Source organism: Ursus americanus, chromosome 28 (genome assembly GCF_024610735.1).
Source record: "Ursus americanus isolate L20-20 chromosome 28, mUrsAme1.1.p, whole genome shotgun sequence".
Taxonomy (NCBI): domain Eukaryota; kingdom Metazoa; phylum Chordata; class Mammalia; order Carnivora; family Ursidae; genus Ursus; species Ursus americanus.
In genome coordinates this window covers 10,765,202-10,786,664 of record NC_142154.1, presented here as the reverse complement: position 1 = coordinate 10,786,664, position 21,463 = coordinate 10,765,202, and the positions used below count along the sequence as shown (strand labels likewise).

At 48.6% G+C, this 21,463-nt stretch overlaps 1 protein-coding gene across 1 annotated transcript in view; it reads right to left on the bottom strand.

The window, feature by feature from the left end:
• ST8SIA2 (ST8 alpha-N-acetyl-neuraminide alpha-2,8-sialyltransferase 2) overlaps positions 1-21,463 on the bottom strand; it is a 67,989-nt gene that overhangs the window by 25,509 nt on the left and 21,017 nt on the right. Inside the window, exons 2-4 of the mRNA XM_045813153.2 lie at positions 7,917-7,979; positions 4,320-4,448; positions 586-843 (exon numbers count right to left, since the gene is read on the bottom strand). Of these exons, the coding sequence (XP_045669109.1) occupies positions 586-843; positions 4,320-4,448; positions 7,917-7,979 (450 nt within the window). The remainder of the gene's footprint in view (positions 1-585; positions 844-4,319; positions 4,449-7,916; positions 7,980-21,463) is intronic.

Sequence of the window (21,463 nt, the reverse complement as noted above, 5' to 3'; positions counted from 1 at the left end):
CCCCCTCACTTCCCAGATTTTGACTACAGGATATAGTTACAAGCGGAGCACCACCTTCGAGAACACTTACAAGAGGTTTGCAAACTTGAACCGACAACGGGTCGGCCGCGGCTTTATCTAGGGGTCGGCAAACTTTTTCTCTAAAGGTCTAGATACTACTTTCGGATTCTGGCATTTGCTCTCTCTTTGGCAACACTTCAACTCTGCCCAACTAATTAAGCCATTGAGGACATGAGAATGAATGGGCATGACTGTGCACCAATAAAACTTTATTGATAAAAACAGGCTGTGGGCCATAGTCTGCCTACCTCTGTGCCGGGTGAAGGATTCTCAACCTTGGCTGTACACCAGAAGCATGTGGGCTCCCTGGGCCGCATGCCGCTTACCCCTCGGACCGACTTAATTGCTCTGGGGTGCAGTCTGGACACTGGGACTTTGAAAGACACCTCACGAAATTCTAATGCACGAAGTTGAGAACGGAGACTAACCCAAGCAGTGTCTCCTGTTTCAACTTCTCGGGACAACTGGCCATGCTCACCGTAAACCTGCCTGTCCCTTTGGGCTCAGAGCCCCTGCTGTGGTTACCTTATGACAAAGCTGTGTGTGTCGATCTCCTGTCCGCAGCCGCTGTTCAGCAAGACCCCCGAGTTGCCCACAATGGCACAAGTCCGGAAGTGCTTGTTCTTCAGGGGAGAGGTTCTGGGGAGGAGATCATAGAGGTTCTGGGACACGTTCATGGTGCTGTCACGGTCAAAGATGTAATGAATGATGTCCCCGGGCTTCAGGGTCCCCTTGAGGACAGAGATGTCCTTTTCAGCATCCAAGAACTTCAAGATTTGCTTCCTACAGAAACCAAACACACGTGAGGAAAAAGTCTCCCTGTTGCCAGCTGCCCTTTGTCAACCCAGCTTTTCCTGTCCCCTGTCCCCCTGTAGCCTGATGCAGCCAGCACCCAGGTGACGCTGAGTTCAGGTGCCCTCTGAGAATGGGTTCTAGGTGGGGAGTATCAGAAACGGCCCAGAGGCAGCTATGGTGGGGGCCAGTCTGGTTTTTGTGGCTATGGCCTCTTCCTATGAGAGACACTCCATTAGGACGTAGTGTAAGCTCATGACAGAAGTCTCTGGAAGAAAGGGTGATCCACCATTTTGGTTTGCCCGGGACAGCCTGCTTTTAGCACTGAAAATCCCATGTCCCAGGGAACCCCTGTCTTGGACACACCCAGACATTTGTCACCATTCATCACACTCCCCTCTCAGTGGGATTCGGGGCAAGCATCTGACGGGGGTGCTGAACTAGGATTAGGAAGCCGAATGACACCTGTCCCTCACTCCTCAGTGATCTATTTTCTTCTGCAAAAATCTTCTCTGGGCAAAGGGATATCCCATGGAGTGAACGGAAGTGTGGATACTGAGAGGTGTGTCAACTCCCCTACCTTTGAGAGACTGAGAACATAGCCTGCCATCCCTGAGCTGGTCCATTCCGGGGAGTGTGCTGCCCTGCCCCCCACTGCTGTCTAGTCTGGGGTTTGTAAAAATTGATCCTCCCTGGTCCCTCAGAGCAAATTCTTTTGTGCTGTTTCTGAACAAAGGTGAGCAAAGGACAGCTCCCTAGGCTCTAGGATGACTTTGATTTAGGGGGAAAGTTCTAGAAAGATCTAACAAAGCACACAGCTGGAATGGGGTGTGGTCAGAAAAAGGATAGGTGTCTTCTTAGAATCACTGGGGAGATTTATTCAAACCACTCAGGCCTAGCTGGGGGATCCTAGCCAGGGGTGGGGGTGTTTAATGTCTGAAACTCCTAAAAGATCTTTAGAAACGAGTCAAGTCATAGAGAGAAATTTCGTCCCCACATTAGCCTAAATGAACTTTATTTCCTGCAGTAAGCCTCTATCTAGCATAGATGCAATGATTTCTGTCTCCTTTTCCACAGAGTCTCAGAGGGACAACACTTCTTCCTGCACTTTGCAAATGTGAGAATTTGCCAGATGGTTGCCCCATTGTGCAGATGGTAACACTGATGCCTAGGAGCCTGTAGGACTGGAGATGACAACCTGCGGAGGTCCCAGTAGGGCACCCCTTCAACCCCCCGGGGAACTATAAAGAATTCGGAAGCTCTGGGCTCACACCTGAGACATCCTGCTTCCGAGAGTAGCTCAGGTCTCTGCATGCTTCCTAACGCTCAATGGGTGGCTCTAACATGTGCCCGGATTTGGGGACCTCTGGCATAGCCGAGCGGTAGCTAGAATGCTGGGCAGGCACAACACTCTTCTTCCACGAGTCTTTCCTTATTAATGACCTGGATCTCTCGCTGTCATGCACGGGAGACACTCCTTGCTGAATAATTTGTATCTCTTGGTGGGAAAAGAGGCATTATATTTATTTACTGCCCTTTACCAAGGATTATACAACTTGACAAACTGATACAGCATGGAAATTGCTAAAACGTCTGCAATGACTTACCCCAAAGTATTTAAAAGTAAGGAGAGTCCCCAGAAAGTCCATAAATAAACACCTCTGTGAGTGAATTGATTTATAACTAATTATGAGAAATTACTATCAATTATTAAACATATTTCCAAATCACTCACAGCATCTCTTATTACGAAGAATTTTGGTGATTAATTGAAGGAAGTTGAAAGGCATTCTTTCTTCCCCCCTGGCTGAAGGCACATTGCTTCTGCCAGAATGGCTGTGTGTTTGCCGGCTCCCATGGTCTGGTCTTCTCTGAACTGTGTGTGTGTGTGTGTGTGTGTGTGTGTGTGTGTGTGTGCATGTGTGTGAAGTGTTCATTTGTCTATCCAGGGGCAGAGGAAGGGCCAGGGGGATGCAGGGGGATGCAGGTGGGCTTGTGCTGGTGGGAGGATTTCACTCACAGGTGGTGTGGGGGGTGCTCCCCCCACCAAATGTAGGTCTACTTCCTCACCTCATAATCTGTCATGTGGCTTCATGTGGAAATAACACCTTTGCAGATGTAATGATATTAAGGCTCTTGAGATGGTCCTGGATTACCCCGTGGGCCCTAAAGCCAATGACCAGTGTCCTTACAAGAGGCGGGAGAGGGAAATACCCAGACACACAGAACAGATGGGGGCAGGGATTGGGGCAATGAGGCCACAGGGCTGAGGAAGGGCTGGAGCACCCCTCCCTGCCCCCCTGTTTCCGTTGTCCTAAGCCACCAAGTGGGTGGGAACTGGTTAAGAGCAGCCCAACCCTGGGAGACTACTGCACGTGTTCTCACTGACCTATCCAAGAGTGCTACTGACCCAAGGGTGAGGGACGTAGGCCTGCAGCTGGTCCACCCAGGGGGCCTCAGAAGGGGCACTGGTGGGGGTGGCAGAATGGTGGTGCCGGGAGTCAGTTCCTTCAGATGGCTTCTCAGCTGCCGGGTCCCGGGTCTCATGCCTCTCTAGCCCTCACCTCCCACACCCCCTCATGGCCCCAAATGAAGCCTTGAGAACTAGGACATGGGGGTATTTCCATTTTGCCAGGGAGCCTACCTGGAGGGGGCACCTCCCTGCTCCGTGCGGTGACACCTTTGTAGCTCTGGGCCCCCTGTTCTCCCTCCGCATGGTGGAAGGCCTGGGAAGGTTGCCTGCCATAGTCAAGGCTTTCTCCGTCTGGGGCAGGTTACCTTGCCAGCCTTCCCGCCTGCATCTCCCTGCTAGCCTGTCTGCTTCATGTTAGCACGCTGCGCTCCCAGCATGATGCCAGGGCTCTATGGACCTAGCTTTGCTGGGTCAGTCATGGCTGTATCAACGTCAAGTCCTCAAAATGCTGCTGCTGTAATTCCTTCTTTACAGCTCCCCCTCCTTGCTACCCAGCAGTGACTGCAGACGTCTGAGACGTCACTCTCGAACCTCAATACAAGAGCTGCTCTCTGGCTAAGACACTCTCCTCTTCATGTTACTTGGGTCGCCCACAGATGGCGGCACAGGTGCCAGGCTGGCTCAAGCAGGAGACGTCTCCTGCCAGAGAAGGACTCTGGCTTTGGATCCCCTGGGAGAAGCCAGCTGTGGTCTCCACCACCCCCCCCAGGCTCCTGCTGCTGCTGACCCGAGAGCCTCACTCCTTCTGGAATGCAGGACCTTAGTAGGGTGCTCCTGCCACCTCCCCGGCCCTAGTCGCTGCACACGTGTTGGGCTGCTGGGCTTGTCTCGGGTTTTTATTTCCAATTGATCGCTTACAGATGAAACCTGCCTCAACGGGAGGTAAACATTTTATTTCCATCCTGACTTCTTTAGATGATGGAGAGCGGCAATTTGCCGGCTTGTGCCGAGGAAGGCCAAGGCTGTCTCTTGTCCTATAGGTAATTACCACTACCTGATCCTCAGAGAGAGCGTCTGATTGTGCCTCCATTTGGCCGAGGCTGGCTGGATGTTGTGCTTAATGCTTTCATTACTTCTGTCAACAACAGCTGGCGACGAGGAGCCATTTATTACAACTTCAGCTCTAGAAGGGAAAAAAAACAGAAAGAGGGTAGACATGATCTGTTAGCATGCCGATGACAAGTCTAATAGTTTTGTTTTCGCACGGGCTTGAATGTAAACTTCGGGAGAGCAAAATTGCAGTTATTACCCGAGAAGGGAAGGAAGTCTATTTATCCTCTAAAATGCACACATTCTCTCCCTCAGGTATACACTACATACAGTTTGGAGACAGGGAAGGGGGTGGTAGAACTCTCTTTCTCCCCACCCCCTGCCCCAATGTCTCCTCCCAGTGGAACCTAGCTGTCGCTGTTGGAGTAGCAATACGTTTTCAAGTTACTTTTGCAAAACTCTGCCGTTGCATTAGCAGCTGGGTGTCATCAGATAGTCTACAAACTCAATAAAGAGAAAACAAAAACTCATACCAGGGGGAAGCGAAGCAGCCTGTGCCTTCCTCCTCCTCCCCCTTATCCCATCACTGCCCCATTTGTACCGTCAGATGACACCTCACACCTCGTTCCACAGTTCTCGGTGCTCGGTCTCCCTGTCCCACTAGGCTGTAAGCAGGGGAGCTTCCTCATTCACTTCTTTATTCCCCAAAGGCCTAACCTAGCAGGTGCTCAATCAATGTTTGTTGAATTTGAATTTGAATTTCACCCTGGGGGAGCCTGGAAGGATGAAGGAGCTGGTTGGCCCCGTATGCCAGGGGCAAATCACAATTCTGGCTGCACACCATCTCTCCACCTGACTCAGGAACACTAAGCATTCAGGACCCACTTGAATTCTGAGGTTTGAAATCTATGCTAGTAGGTTTCTAAGAAACTAGGTTACAATTACATCTCTAAAGGCAGCGTAGTAGCCAGCCTGCCTTGGTCAGATGCGCACAGATGCACGTGGGTCACATCAGGTGTTGCTTTTGTCTGTGCTGACAGCAGATTCTCCCACTTAGAGTGCTAAGTGGATTTGTGATGCCATATTTTGGAGCTCGAAAGAATTCAAACCAAACATCCATGTCCTCAGCATTTATCTTGAAACAGCCAAGTTAAAAAGGTGCAATTCTTTTAATGAAGTCTACAGCCGATGCCCTATCTTGCTTTTTGTAGGTAGAGAAGAAATTCAGTTGGCGGTGCACATTGTCTCTGCCCATTCTCCCCACACACCTCTATTGCTCAATATTCCTGACTCCTCTGCTGATATCGCTGGTCTTGGAGTCAAACACATGTAACTTTTGAAGAGGACTAGAAGAGGAAACAGAAGACCCCTGGACATTTTGCTGTTTTCATGAAAGGAAGCAGAAGGTGTCATGGGAAGATTTCACAAGCTGTGTGACTGTGGGTAAATCGTTTTACCTCTCTGAGATTCAGTTTCCCCATTTATAGAAAGAGGGTGTAGAAGAGGAAGATATCCAGCGTTAAGGATCTAGAATTCTATAAGGACCACGATGTCTCCTGCACCTCTCACCGAATGCCCTCTCATGAGGCTCCAGGAGGACCTGCCTGTGGCTATTTTAACCCTTTGGAACTGCCTCCTTCTGCACAGGCCACAGGCAGGAGCAGTGACACTTGGGACACAGATCTAGCTGCCACACTCCAAGGCCACAAGCTTCACTGTAGCTTATATTAGATGTATATGTGATAGAAACACTTGACTTCTCATGATGGGGGATTGTCTTCCTAACAGGCTAGCTGATGTTCTCATCGGAAAGAAGCAACCAGAACCTGCCTTCTCATGGCTTAACATGGATTCAGTCCTCACGTGAAGCTTCCAGAAACTGGGGCACATTGGGTGACCCCAGACTCTCTCAGGCCAGAAGGATCTGCAGAGGTACCTATTCTGGGATACTCACTCAGGGGATTTTCTTGGAAAACTCCAGAAGGAGTTTCCAGGCTTCTCTGGGACACAGTGTGGTGGAGGTGGGGAAGGGAAAGAGATAAACACTGGCATGATTACTGGTAAAATTCCATCTTTGTTTCTACTGCCTAGTGAAATCTTGGAGGAGGACCACTGCCAGCCATGGTCTTCTTGGAGTTAATCCTGGCTCCATGGCTGTCGAGCTGGGAGACGTGGTCAAGTCACCTTGGGTCTCTGGCCTCTGCTGCCTTCTCTGTGACGTTGAAGGGATGGATTAGATGACCCAGGAACCACCTCAGGCCACTGGTGTTACATGCTCTATGTTGCACAAACTCAGCCGAATTGGTGGGTTATTCTAAATCAATGAGGAAACAGGTTCAGAGGGGAGAAATAATTTGCCCATGGCCCCAGCTAACAAGCACGGGGACTGAATCCAGGTCTGCCTGGCTCCCAAGACGTTTTCTTCCTGCTTCTCATACTTGATTTTGAGTAAGACTCTTCCACCCTCAAGTTACCATGGGGCATACCTGTGGCAAGATCAAGGGTCAAGATCTTGTTTCTCCAAAAGGGGACGTTTTTCCACAGTAGAAGAGAGAGGAGCTTAGGGCCACATGGCCTCCTCTTTGACTTCTGCATCTCACCAGGCACAGTGCAAGCCTCATTTGTAGCTCGCAGGTGGTTAAGAGGTCATTAGAGAGCTAGAAGCAATGACGTCAAGGAGAGAGGGGTCACTTTCTTGAATCATGTGGGGTCAGGAGTGGACGTATTGAATAGGTCTGATACGGTCAAGAGACCTAAAAAAATCAATGGAAGGGCAAATAACAGACCCTTCTCCAAATACTTTGGATCTCTCATTCTCAGACTGACCACAATAGGATATTTAGAAAGTAAAACAAGGCCTTCATTTTCAGTAGTGGATGTTTATGTCGAATAATGTGGCATTATTTCTCCCTTCCAAAGTTCCTTAAGCTCAGGCTCATAGACTGTAGGTCAGAGCTTGGGGGCAGTAGTCATCAGCGGAGAATGGCGACTCAGAGGTATGGTCCAACCATAGCCAGTGGCAAGTGCGGGTCTGTTGGCTTGCAAAGCATTTGCTCGCTTCTCTGTATCGAGCTGCCCCTGGCCAAGGATACTCACAGGAGAAAACACTCTTTCAGTTTAGATTGTGCATTCAACAATAAAGATTAACATTACTGAGTCGGCTTCCTAAATATTTTTAAGAGGTCTTTGTGAAGTTCCTGACTGTTTTATTTTCCGTCTTAATCTCCTGGATAAGCCACCTACCACAATGAAATTGAGTGAAAGACCTAATTCTCTTTAGAGCTTCCACCGCTCAGCAAAAAGGCAAGTTATGAACAAGCCTATTGGTAGCTCAAATGCTTCAAAGTGTGTGGGCTTTTTTCCAGGAAGTAGCTCTCACCCATCTGAGTTTTCCATCTCTGCAGCCTCTAGACCTTGGGCCATTTCATGGGCTCTTCTATCGACAGCTCCTCCCCAAAAGTGATTAGGGAAATGCAAAGCCAAAGTGAAACGAAACAGATCTATTTGCTAAGTAAGAAGGGCACCAGCCAGCAAAGAGGAGAAGCAGATTAATAGCTGCCTTACAGCAAAAACAAATGAACACAAAATCTAATTTACAAACCTATTAGATTTGCTATGTAAGCTGTTCACAGCTGATCTGATTGTACCTCTGCCTCCAGAATCCCTGCAAGACAAAGGAAATGCATTATTTATAAACCCAGCTCTTCAACGCAAAGCCCTCTTCAATCACCAGGAGATCCTGCAGCCCGCCCCGGAGAACCACAGAGGGAGGGTGAGATCTCACTCCGGCTTCTCCAGAATGGGCAACATCCTGGCCCGGCCATAGACCCAAGCATTTTACAGGGAAGTAGGCCTCTAGATCTTTCCCGCCTCCCACTTGAACAGTGTTTCAATTCGTACCAGAGTTTCCACTAGAGACTCTCATTTGAGTTTTGAGACAAACTTCTTTGGGATTAACGGCCCCTATTAATCCCACAGGATAGTACAGTCATGCTCAGCATGACTCAGCATTTCTTGGCATTCACTCTAGCATGATTCAGCATCTGCCCCTGGTCGGCTCGTGCTGTCACTCACCTGTGTTAGAGGAGGTCCATCACATTCCAAACCTGAGACACCAAAGTTCAACAGGGGCTGCAGCGATTGACTCAATCATTGCCTCCAACCGAATGTGAGAATGATTTGCTTTTTGGTGGCAGGAAAAATAATAAGTGGTGTCACTTTGTTGGCGGGGGGGAGAGGGGAGCAGGAGATGGGTGAATAGTGGGGTCCTTTGCTTCTTCCTCTGGAATATAAGTTTTTGGAGTAAAAGACTTTTACGGCCCTTTCCAGCCCCACCATCCATTGGATTCTGAAAAAGGGGGGCTCTAGGGCCATGACGTTTCACCCTGCTTTGCTTTCACACTGGGCCAGGGGCTAGATGAATCCATCCACCCTCAGTACCTAGTCCACTCTGGGCCCTGTGTGTGTTTTTAAAAAGTTGTGAGGCGAATTATTTTTATTAAATTAAAGATTTTTTTCTCTCACTGATTTATAGGATGTGTGGTTGAGGAGCTCTTTCTTCATACTTTTCTCATTTTTTAAAGTTCCATCTAGGGGGCGCCTGGGTGACACAGCGGTTAAGCGTCTGCCTTCGGCTCAGGGTGTGATCCCGGCATTCTGGGATCGAGCCCCACATCAGGCTCTTCTGCTATGAGCCTGCTTCTTCCTCTCCCACTCCCCCTGCTTGTGTTCCCTCTCTCGCTGGCTGTCTCTATCTCTGTCGAATAAATAAATAAAATCTTTAAAAACAAAAAATAAAATAAAGTTCCATCTAGCCTTTCAGTCACGGTGTTGGAGCACTCCAAAGAAACGATTAAGTCACTGGCAAAGTGTGTTTTAAGGGATCCTGTGATTTAATGAGAACTCTTTGGGGGAAGTGAATGCCTGTCTCTACACTGGCTGTAAGTCTGGAATTTTCTGTCCGCTTTCTTTAGGGTTATCATATCTGTAGTTAAAACACTGTGTATGTGTTGTGTGGGTGTGAAAACATACATGTCTTCTCCTGATGGACTGGAATGTCTTTTCAGCATTATTTGGCAACAGGCAACGTTCTCCCACATCACAGCCGGACAACCAGACAACAGGAAGTATGCTACGTCCCCCCAGAGCCTCGTCCCTCAGCTCTTTCGTCAGGTCTCAAATTTCCATCCCTCCCGGTCAGGTTCTTTTTTTTTTTTTTTTTTTAAAGATTTTATTTATTTATTTGACAGAGATAGAGACAGCCAGCGAGAGAGGGAACACAAGCAGGGGGAGTGGCAGAGGAAGAAGCAGGCTCATAGCGGAGGAGCCTGATGCGGGGCTCGATCCCATAACGCCGGGATCACGCCCTGAGCCGAAGGCAGACGCTTAACCGCTGTGCCACCCAGGCGCCCCCCGGTCTAGTTCTTGATTGCATGGAGTATCCCTGGTTCTTCACATTTTAAATCAATGCCTAGTATTTCCCTTTTGTCCCTCCTTGTTTCTCCCTGGGAAGACAGAGCTCTGCTCTGGCACTTTTGACTCAGGGGTCTGGGATTATCAGGCCAGCTCTGGCCCTGTAAGTCTATCTACTCAGATCAGACCCCAAGGGCTTTCTTGGGTGTACTGCTGTCCCCATGTTATGGACCTTTCGCATCCCCCCATCCTGACCCCCGTCCTCGAAATCAGTACTCTTCCCGGGGAAGGAAGACCCGCGGGGCCAGATGTTAAGTCAAGTGCAGTAATTAAAAGTGTGCTAATAGCTCAAGGCTTATGAAAGGTTAGTGGAACCAAAGAGATCATCCAGAAAGACTGCGTATGAGAATTGATATATGACTTTAAAAACCATGATCAATGAGAAATTCGCTGAATGGTTTGGAGTAGTTGGTTCACAACCTGGAGGTGAGCTGGAAGGGAATCGGTTGAGTGTTACTTTATTCTTTTTTTTTTTTTTTAAAGATTTTATTTATTTATTTGACAGAGAGAGACAGCCAGCGAGAGAGGGAACACAAGCAGGGGGAGTGGGAGAGGAAGAAGCAGGCTCCCAGCGGAGGAGCCTGATGCGGGGCTCGATCCCGTAACGCCGGGATCACGCCCTGAGCCGAAGGCAGACGCTTAACTGCTGTGCCACCCAGGCGCCCCAAGTGTTACTTTATTCCACACAGCAAAATAAATTCCAAGTGATTTAACTAGTGTGTCCCAAACGCCAGCCATCCTCATACTCCTACCACCACTTCGCCATATTTTGCTTATCACTCACACCATTACACACTTAAGATTTAAAACTGACTCATCTTTAAAAACTCCTGATCCTAAACAGTGCCATCTGTGAAAATACAGCTTTGATATCGTGATTATACACGCATTTGAAAAGAACACAAAGTCATTAACACAAAAATATTTATCAATGGAATTCCTGAAGTCATATTATCCCCAAGAATACTTCTAGCACCCTCTGGAAAGACCGAATTGAAGAGGTACCCATTTAAGGAAGGGATCCCATAAGAAATTGGTGAGAAAAATGGAAGTGAATATTTATCAAATCTCTGATGAGGTATGAAGAGTATATGTGAAGGACTTTTTAAAATTCAGAAGGGTAAGAAGAAATCATAAGAGAAAATAGAAGACAGATTTGACTTTATAAAAATTTAAAACTGCTTATACAAAAAAGCAAACCCTCAACAAACCCTGTGCACAGTGTCTTTCGTGAAATTGAAGCTGGTACCAGGCGGGAGCACTGTCTCTATGCGGCCCTCTGGTTTCATGTGGCCAGGGGTTTGGAGAGAACCACACGCCCGACAACAACTGCCCTGGGTCTTTCTCTTCTGCCTCCAGGCCAGGTCCCGAGTGGCACCAAGACCTACTGACCTGAACACCACAAATCCAGATCCTTTTTCATGCCAACCCTTCCTCTACCTCAGGGCTACCCAGCTTCAGCCCTGTTGACGTTTGCGTGGGATATTTCTTTTTTCTTTTCTTTTCTTTTTTTTTTTAGATTTTTAAAATTTATTTATGTGACAGAGAGACAGCCAGTGAGAGAGGGAACACAAGCAGGGGGAGTGGGAGAGGAAGAAGCAGGCTCATAGCAGAGGAGCCAGATGTGGGGCTCGATCCCATAACGCCGGGATCACGCCCTGAGCCGAAGGCAGACGCTTAACGACTGCGCTACCCAGGCGCCCCTGCGTGGGGTATTTCTTTGTTGGTGGAGTTGGGGGTAAGGTGTTGAGCAGCATCTTGGCCTCCATCACTTAATGTCAGTAGCAGCCCTTCCCCGACCCCCCAAGTTATGACAACCCAAAATGTGTGCAGACATCACCAAAAGTCCCCTGGGGCAGGGGGGCGACCTTGTCTCCATTCAGAATCTCTGCTCAACCCTTGTTTCTGCCTGGTGCCCCTGGGGACATGGATCTCCCACCAGCCAGCCCATCTGCATCACTTTTCCGAGCTGAACCCCGAGCCAACACTTGTGCCTTCCTTCCAAAGCAACCCCATTTTCATTTCTCCGCCATCTTTTCCTTCTCCTCCCAGAGCATTCAATTGTCTTACAGCATCTGTCACCTTCATGGTGTATTTAATTATTTCAACTATTTCATGGACTCACAGATGGGGGGCTTTCAAGAAATCTCATGTGCATAGTCCAAAGTGCTCTTTTTATTTTTTTTAAAGATTTTATTTATTTATTTGACAGAGATAGAGACAGCCAGCGAGAGAGGGAACACAAGCAGGGGGAGTGGGAGAGGAAGAAGTAGGCTCATAGCAGAGGAGCCTGATGTGGGGCTCGATCCCATAACGCCGGGATCACGCCCTGAGCCAAAGGCAGACGCTTAACCGCTGTGCCACTCAGGCACCCCAAAAGTGCTCTTTTTAGAGTTGAAATCAGGGCCTGGAGATTTGGTCCTGGTTGCAGTTTCCTCGGCTGCTCGCCACACTAGAATGTCAGCCCCTGGAGGGCATGCATTTAACCAGGTCTTTTATTTTCTGTATTCTGAAGCCTTGTGGACTCCGGAGGGACTGCCCCTATCAGGGTTAGCCAATTCCTAGAGACAGTAAACAATTCACTTGGGAGTGCACCTTTCAAAGGCAAACCAACCAATCTAGAGCCCATACCCCTGCCACCTGTCTTACTGAGTTCTCATACTCTGGGCTACTATCCCCTGCCCTCATCACCCCAGAGCCAGATATTAGACAGCTAAGGGCAGCCCTGATGTCCCAGAGCCTGCTGAAATTATTCAAACTGGCCAACTTCAGCCTGCTTGTCCTGCCTCACTCTTCCTCCATATGAGAATGACAATAAAGGCTCTTGTCCACAGTTTTCCCCATCTCTCTGCCTCCTAAGTGACCTGGGATCTGGGAGTATAAAAAACTATCTTCTTAATGGCAATCATCCCCTGATCTGTTGGCCTGACCATACTTAAATAATAATACAATGTATATTAAAACAGGGCGGGGGGGGCCCTGTCTTGTTCACCTTGACAGCCTTCCCCAACTGGGGCTTAGTGAATCAAATCTAACTTCTAGGTTAAGTGGGACTTTTCTTCCAAAGCCTTCCCCCTTCCCAGTGATCATGCCGTGTTCCTGCATATTATTAACACCTGTACACGACACAGTCTCACCTCTCAGCTATCCACAGAATGGGGCAGACCGTCATTCCAAGAAACAGACTGCAGATTTGGGCTCCACGAGAATCACATGAATTGACAAGGGATTTTTTTTTCTGATTAGGTTTTGCCTTCAATGTTATTAAAATAAGCTTACCTTCCCTATAATGGAGGAATGCTGATACCTGCTTGGCTGAGTGACATAAGAAGACGATCAGGTGAGAAAAATTTGCTAAAGATGATTCACGGTGTGCCCAAGTCACAGAAACGAAGGTGCTTGGGTCATCCAAAGGAGAAAACATATGGGAAAGCACTTGCACACATAAAAAACTCTGTAAAACAAGGTATAATACTAGTAATAACCCCTGTGCATTTGACCCCGCTAAATATTCTCAGCCACAGCGATGGTAGAGATTGACTGCTTAAGAGCCCTGCATTTTATTTTATTTTTATTATTTTTTTAAAAAAGATTTTATTTATTTATTCGACAGAGATAGAGACAGCCAGCGAGAGAGGGAACATAAGCAGGGGGAGTGCGAGAGGAAGAAGCAGGCTCCCAGGGGAGGAGCCTGATGTGGGGCTCGATCCCAGAACGCCGGGATCACGCCCCGAGCCGAAGGCAGACGCTCAAACGCTGTGCCACCCAGGTGCCCCAGAGCCCTGCATTTTAGGACAGTGATCCCCTTTCCACCACTGACCCAATACTCCCTCCGAGGACAGTGTACTTGGGCAACTAAGACAACACGTAAAAACGATATATTGAAAAAAATCATGTACAATTAGCTCTGTTTTTTGTGAAAAGCAATTGGTAAACCTGAAAGCTGCATTTCGGTGTTGCCTCTTCACCCAAGCCCCGTTGCTTATGGGTAAGGTAACAGCCAGCACGCTGGGGTCTTGCAGCTGTTTAGAATCTCCTGTGTTCTTTGTCCCTGGAGAGTCAGGCTCAGGAAACAAACTGTCAGCTTTAACTAAGAGTCTAGACCCAACTTAAACAACTGACTAGTCCTTTTTTTTTTTTTTTTAAATTTTTTAAAGAGTTTTTATTTATTTGACGGAGAGAGAGAGAGACAGCCAGTGAGAGAGGGAACACAAGCAGGGGGAGTGGGAGAGGAAGAAGCAGGCTCATAGCAGAGGAGCCTGATGTGGGGCTCGATCCCATAACACTGGGATCACGCCCTGAGCCGAAGGCAGACGCTTAACGACTGAGCCACCCAGGCGCCCCAACAACTGACTAGTCTTGAGAATAAAAGATTAAACTAAAGCACACCTCGTGAATTTGCAGATGGTTCTTCCCTCAGAGTTTTGGGAGAACCTTTCGTACGGGGATGCAGGTTAAGAGCACAAGGCTCTGTGATTAAGACTCCCTGGGTCTGAGTTCCGGCTCAACTAACTGTTGGCCGTGTGATCTTTGACTGTTACTTAACCTATCTAGAACCTCGATGCAGGTTTTTGTTTTCCTTTCATTTTTTTGTATAGAACCACTTGTGGTTCCTACCTGTTGACATCCAAGGGACACACTATAAGTTGATGGCCCCAGCAATGCATGGTGGGGAGGACCGTGAGGATAGAGATGGCTCATTTAGGGTCAGTCACATGGACAGAGCTAGGGCTACTGGCTTCAGGGTTCAAGAGTGTTTTTTTTTTTTTTTATTGTGGCAAAATATACTTAACATAAAATTCCCGTTTTAACCCTTTCAAAGTGTACAATTCAGGGGCATAAGCGCATTCACAATGTCGTGTAGCCGTGAAACTCTGTACTCATTAAATGTTATCTCCCTAATCCCTGCAGCCTCTGGTAACCTCTATGCTACTTCCTATCTTCATGAATTTGTCTATTCTGGATATTTTATATAAGGGGAATCGTATAATAGTTGACCTTTGTGTCTGGCTTCTTTCACTTAGTGTAATTTTTTAAAGATTCTTCCATGTAGTTCATGCATTGGAGACGTGGCATTTAACGTGGCTGTTGTATGGAGGCAGAACAACACAGAGACAAGAGAGGGAAAGACCCCTCCAAAGTGTTCGTGTCTTGATCCTTGAGCACGTGTGATTCGAACAGGAGCAGAAGTCCTACCAGCCGACCGGTGCTTGAACGGGTCAGGGGCTCTCCTGCCCAGGTCTTACTTGGCGAGGAGCTTCCTGAACGTGTTGCCGGAAAATTAAGCTTTGCTGTCCATCCCCTCCTCCGTGGAGCTGGTTGTACTTGGCCAAGTGCTCAGACGGGCAAGGGGCCCAGCCTTGTTGATCCAGGGCAGATCCTCAGCACGATGCTGGCAATGGAAGTATTTTCAGTTGCCCTGGCGCAGTGGGAAACATGGCACCCCACCCTTGGGACCAGGCCAATTTGCATTCCTGAAGAGACTCTGTCACTGGTCCCTGATTCACTCTGAGCAGAAAGCACTTACATGGGATGTTGTCCATAGGCTTAGTAATTCGTTTTGGGTTGCTCACTGTGAGACCACCCCCTACCACCTGTCTACTACCTGCACTTGTGAGAACTTCGTCCCAGCTTTCTAGTCACCCGGGTGTAGGGCACCTTCAGTAGACACCACTGGGGAGTCCTTGGTGAGGGACTTGTACCCAGTCAGCAGCTGGTCAGGAGTGATGAAATGGCTGGGGTCATCAAGAGAACTGAAGTTCGAGGCCATTCTCTCCAAACTCTAAGAACTAGAGGCCACTGCATTCATGCCGTTTGCCACCTTGTAAGTGTAGCCAGCCTTTCCAGTCACGTTCCATAGCCACTTCAAGGTTCTGTATTCTGCGGGATGGGAGTCAGCAAACTTGTCCTTTAAAGGGCCAGACACCAAATATTTTAGGCTTTGTGGCCCAAGAGGAGAAACTGCAGGTTGTACAATGAGAAGAATGCAATTTTTTGGTGGGTGGGGGGAGCTTGGAGTTTGCTTAATTGAGATTCAAAGTTAGTAGTCCTGTCATCGTGAGAGAAAGGTGGCGTCATTCCTCTATAAAGCATTCCCTTTCTTCTTCTGTCCTGTGACCTCATTGGAACGTATGTCTCGAGTCTGTCTTTTGGACTTCCACTCTCTCTACGCTCGCAGGGTTGGAGAACCTTTCGTACGGGGATGCAGGTTAAGAGCACAAGGCTCTGTGATTAAGACTCCCTGGGTCTGAGTTCCAGCTGAACTAACCGTTAGCTGTGTGATCTTTGACTATTATTTAACCTATCTAGAAGCTTCCGTTTGCTCCCTGCTCTACAGAATGAGTAAGAGTATCCACTTCACGGGGTTTTAGTAAGGATCGCATGAACTAATGAGCGCAAGGCTTTAGAACACTGCAGGACATATCATAAAGCACTCCATATTCGTGTTACGCTTCCCTTGCTTTTTTTTCCCCAACCTTTAAAAAATGTCAAAACATTCTTGGCTTGAGGGCCACATGACAGTAGGTGGCTGGCTGGATATGACCTATGAGCCACACTTTGCTGACCTCTGTTCTAGGGAGTGAAGAGCAAAATGCCTCTCACCCCCCCACGTGGGAGGCGTCTTTGCCATATTTCTTTGTGATGACATCCTTCTGATCGAGCGCAGCTTTCCTGAAGTCACAGCTCCAAGAAGGAGGACGATGAACTCCTGCACTGCCAGCTCTTTACCAGCGTGACAATGACCGTGGATCACACGGACCGTGGTCACACCGGCCAGTGGCTTCTGGAGCGCCAGCGAGGACTCAGAGTGACTGCAAAGGTCACGGCAGCTTCAGTTTTATAGGCAGCAAGTGACGCTTCTGGCTTGGTAGTTCCATCAAATTTAGACTTCTTCCCAGTGCCACCCATGCCTGTCACCAGTTTGTGTCTCTCCTCCGGTTCCAAGAACTTAGCTTCTTGCTCACCAGCTCAAGCCTCGAGCTCCACAGTCCCTATGACACCCTTTCCTGTACAGTGAGTCTTACTGCACAGAAACCCTTGGACCTCACGCCGGGGCACAGAGCTCCGAAGAGACCTGGGTAGGGTTTGACCCTGACAATGGGGTTTCCATGACGATCGCGGTCTGTGCTGCCGGGGCCAGGGACGAGGGTGAAGTCAGCGAGCTCACGGGTGTCTGTCTTATGCCCCTGAGCTCTCCTCACTGACTGCTCAGCTCCTTTCTCTGCTGTCCCCCCTTCTTTCACTTTAAATATTAGTGTATTATTAAATTATTAAATATTATCTATCTGCTTTGATTTCAGCAAACTTTCGCTTGTTGATCAGCTTCCGTCAGTGTACAAAAAGCAACCCGCTCACTCCTGGCTCTTCCCTTTGCTCAACTTCAGAAAACATCCATGTGAACTTAGGGCTCTGATTATGTTCCAGCCAATTTCTCTAGTGTTCGTACAGGAGTACAGATAGGCATCTGCACATCAAAATTCAAGTAGACAAGTCACTTGGGTGCCAAACATTTTGTACCATCTTTACCGCTGATCCTTTCTCATCATGAAACTGTCACCTCTAACGGGGGGGGGGGGGAGAGGGAGACCATACGATTTATCATTGAAACCAGAGCCTTTTTGGAGTAAACTGAGGCACTGATTACCAATCCACGTGGGACTCGTCATCCTCCAATCCATACCCATTTTATAAAGGAGATGGACTTTATAATAGAAAGACTTCTAAGAGAATGCTGCATTCCAAAACCCCGACCACTCGAAAACCCAGAAACCAAGGCAGTTAAAACTCAGAGGTGAGGCATATTTATTCTGTGGCTTGAGCTGGAGACAGTGAAGCCGTTGGCAGAGAAGACTCTGTAAGCCATTCAAGGCTATAGAATCTTTTCTGAGTCTCCCCTGTCCCCATCCTGAAGGCCCTGCCTTACAGCAAGCCAGAGCACTTGTCCTACCTCTGTGTCCTGGTCCTACCTGCTCCAAGGTGCTCCCTACCCCTGCAGCGTCACTTGGCACGTGGCTTCACCAGTCTGTGGCCAAGCACAGGACAGGGTCCAGCTCATCTCCATGTTGCGGGGGGTGGGCTGTGTCTCCCATGCCTCAAACATGCTGGGGAGAGGGCTGCTGAATAAACAGAGTCAGAAAAGCTGAAGGTGTCTGTCCATTGTAGAGAAGAGGACTCAGCCTCCCAGAAGCATGGCTTGGGAAGGAAAAAGGGAAATCCTAGCCTCACTTCCACCACCAATGCCTACCTACCCACGTCCCCCTAGGGAGCTGCTCCAGCCTCAGGGTTTTTCCACTGGCTGTCCTTTCTCCCTGGAACACTCTTCCTATAGATATCTCCGTGACTCACTCCCCGCTCCTTCAAACCCGGGCTCAGATGTCACTTTCTCAGAGAGACCTTCTCTGACCACCCCATTTAAAATAGCATCTGCTCTGCTCTTCCCCCCATCGTGGCCCTCCCCACCCTCATCTCCTTTTGTCTTCGTATCACCATATTCACGTATTAAACGCACTGACTCTGCCCCTGGAATGTAAGCTTCGTGATGGAAGCGCTGTGTCTGTCTTGTTGACGGCTGCACCCCCGTTGTTGGGCACAGTGCCTGCCCATCGTAAGGGCTCAATGAATATTTGTAAATAGAAGGAGTCTGCCTCCTCCCTTCCTTTGTTACAAGAGAGGAGCCAGCTGTTCTCTTATCCAAACCCAGAATGCTGTAGGAGCTAGCTGTTCTCTTTTCCAAGCCTGCCTGTGCTCTGAATCGCAACCCGTCCTGCCTTTCAGACTCTTGTTCTATCACCGACTTCTTCTCTCTTCCATATATTCAACAATGTCCTTTCAGCACTGTCATACTTTTGATATTTATCTTGGACCTCACAACAGCCCTTTGAGGCAGAACTGCTTATCCATTCCTCCTGAGAAGGCACTCGGGCACAGAGAAGGCTTGAAATACCTCCTAGAGCAGCACAGGGACTTAGTAGGGACACCAGGATTTGGACCCAGGAGACTGGCTCGGGAGCCCAGCTCCTGATTCCTCTGCCATGCCACTGGCTTGTACCCACTAGCATTTATATATATGTTTGCTTTTCTCATCTTAAATAAACAACCCAATCTTAATTCGATGCTCCCCTTAGCGCCTTCTCTATGTCTTGCCAGTACTTTGCAAATTCTTAAAGCATCATCTACACTAATCGCCTGTGTTCCTCATTCTACCCTCTCTTGGTGCCCCTCTAATCTGGTCTGTGTCCCCATCACACTATCAAAAGGGCTCTTGTGTGAACATCTTGCAATGGACGCTACTCATTCCCCATCTTGTTTGAACCCCATCCTTATGCGATGACAGTGGCGACTTCTTCCTTCTACCCTTCCTGGATAGGTGAAGTCGGGGCTTCCTGGGTCTGGCCATGGGACAGATCTCCCTCTAGAGGAAATATGCTACTAGGAAGGGACATGATGAACGATCCCCACCGAAGAGATGGGTTAGAGTCCTTAGGACGTCGTTAAGATTCCTTCTGGCTCAGAAAATCCATTATTATATTAAATCATCTCTGCTCAACACTTTGAGGTTCCACTTACAATGACATAAAGTCCCTCCTGGATTCTCATTACTCTCCAGACAGAGGGTGCCCCCCAATTTTAAGTCTTGATTTTTCTCTATATTCACACCCAGCCAGATTTTGTCCAGCATTACTTTCCACAGTTTTTCTTGCAAAATATTAGTTTTATAAAATTTTCAAATACAAACTATACTGGAATATGGTTTTTGTTTTGTTTTTCAAATGAAACAGCCTCTCTTTTCCCAGCAAAATTTACTTCCTAAGAGTGATGCCTTCACCAACCCAGGTGACAATCCCTGTCCCAGATGGACAAGTTAATAAGACATATTTCTAGGAAGGGGATGCAGATTCTAAGAGATCAGTGAAAAATATTAATGACTTATCGGCTTGACCCCACCACGTGCTGGGGTCTGTACCAGGGACTTGTTAATTTCCGTATTTTGGTTTTAAAAACAAAACACACATGCCCCAAAAGTTTAAATGATTTGCCCAGTGAAAACACAGGCTGAGCAGGGATTGGGGTCTCCTGTGCTTGCAGAATGCTGGCCCCTCTACCCCACCCTTCACCTATTGCAGGTAGGATTTAATATACTGTCAGGGAGACGCCAGGGAGCTAAGAGGAAGCAAAGGTTAACTCGACAAGTGGCTGTGAGATAGTTGGAGAAATGGTCAAGTTAGAATCTTCACCTGCACCACATCAGTAGGGATGAAACGTGATGGAGGAGTGGTTTTATATGAAAATTCATTCAATCTCACTGTCTCGGTCTGTTCGGGCTGCTAGAACATAATACCATAGACTGGGTGGCTTATCAACAGAAATGGGCTGCTCACAGTCCTGGAGGCTGGGAGTTTGAGATCAGGGAGCCAGCATGGTCAGGTGAGGTCCCCCCACCCCCCCAGGTCTGACTTCTTGTTCTAACCTCATATGGTGGAGGGAGCGAGGGAGCTCTGTGGGGTCTCTTGGACAGGGCACTCATCCCATCATGAGGGCCCCACCCGCATGACCGAATCACCTCCCAGAAGGCTCCACTCTCTAACAGCATCATATTGAGGGTTAGGGTTCCGACATGTGAGTCTGGGGGGACACGAGCATTCAGACCGTGGCACCTCTACTGGCCAGTTACTTAGTGTCCGTTTCTCGGCAGTCCCTGGGCCTCCTGCTGCAGACACAGTGTTAACCTCGGCTGTCATTTTCCCCTCTTGCATTGCATTAGAAATATACTCCTGCAAAAAACCCGAAGTGGGAGCTTGGCAGCTCTGAAAACCTCTCATTTCATTCATGGGGCCTGCTAAGGATAAATCTGTGCTCTTGAAAGAGAAGCAGAATGCCCGTCCAACGTGCCGTGCTTTGCTCTTGAACCCGCCTCGCCTTGCCAGCACTTGAAAGACCTCTACCTTAAGCCGGCCTTTCTTTGCTCTCTTTTGTTCACTTCTTGATGGAGCCACATTCAGAAACAGCGTCCCCATTAATGTCAGCTGCAGCCTTTCCCCGAGGAAACCCCCCGAGGGCACCAATGTTGGAGAGGACTTTGAAGTCCTGTTTCTTCTGGGTGTCAGATGTGGCCCCACCCTGCCTTTCCAGCGGTTGCCATGCAGGGAGTGTGGGTGTCATGCAGAAGGAGGAAGGCCAGGACCATCAGCTAGGGGACTGGGGTTCTGGCTTTGCAGCTCTAGACCTCTCTAGGTCTTGATGTCCTTCTTGGTAAAGCAGGCTTCTGTTGTGGGACTGCAGTGAGAAGCACCGGACAGACAGGGATGTCAGTTGCAGTATTAAGGTGATGGCTGCCGGCCTCTGGATCAGAGCAAACCATGGCTGGGCTGCTGAGCCCCCGTGGAACAGCTGTCCTCGGGGAAGCTGTCTTTCAGCAGGGCAGCTCACGAGGGAGAAATAAGGACCAGCAGGTGGAAGAAACTGCATGTGTTCACATGGCAGAGCCGGGGTCCCCGCTGCCGCTGCTCTCACTGATGGTGTGCCAGAGACCGAATTCGTGCGTTTCCTTTTCTTCAGCAAAGAAACTCTCAGCTAAATAGCAGGAGGTGCCTCTGGAGGTGACACTGTCAAGAGCCAGGTGTGCTGTGTCCACTGGCTGCCAGGCTGTGCTGGACTGAGCTTCCAGCGGAACTCCCT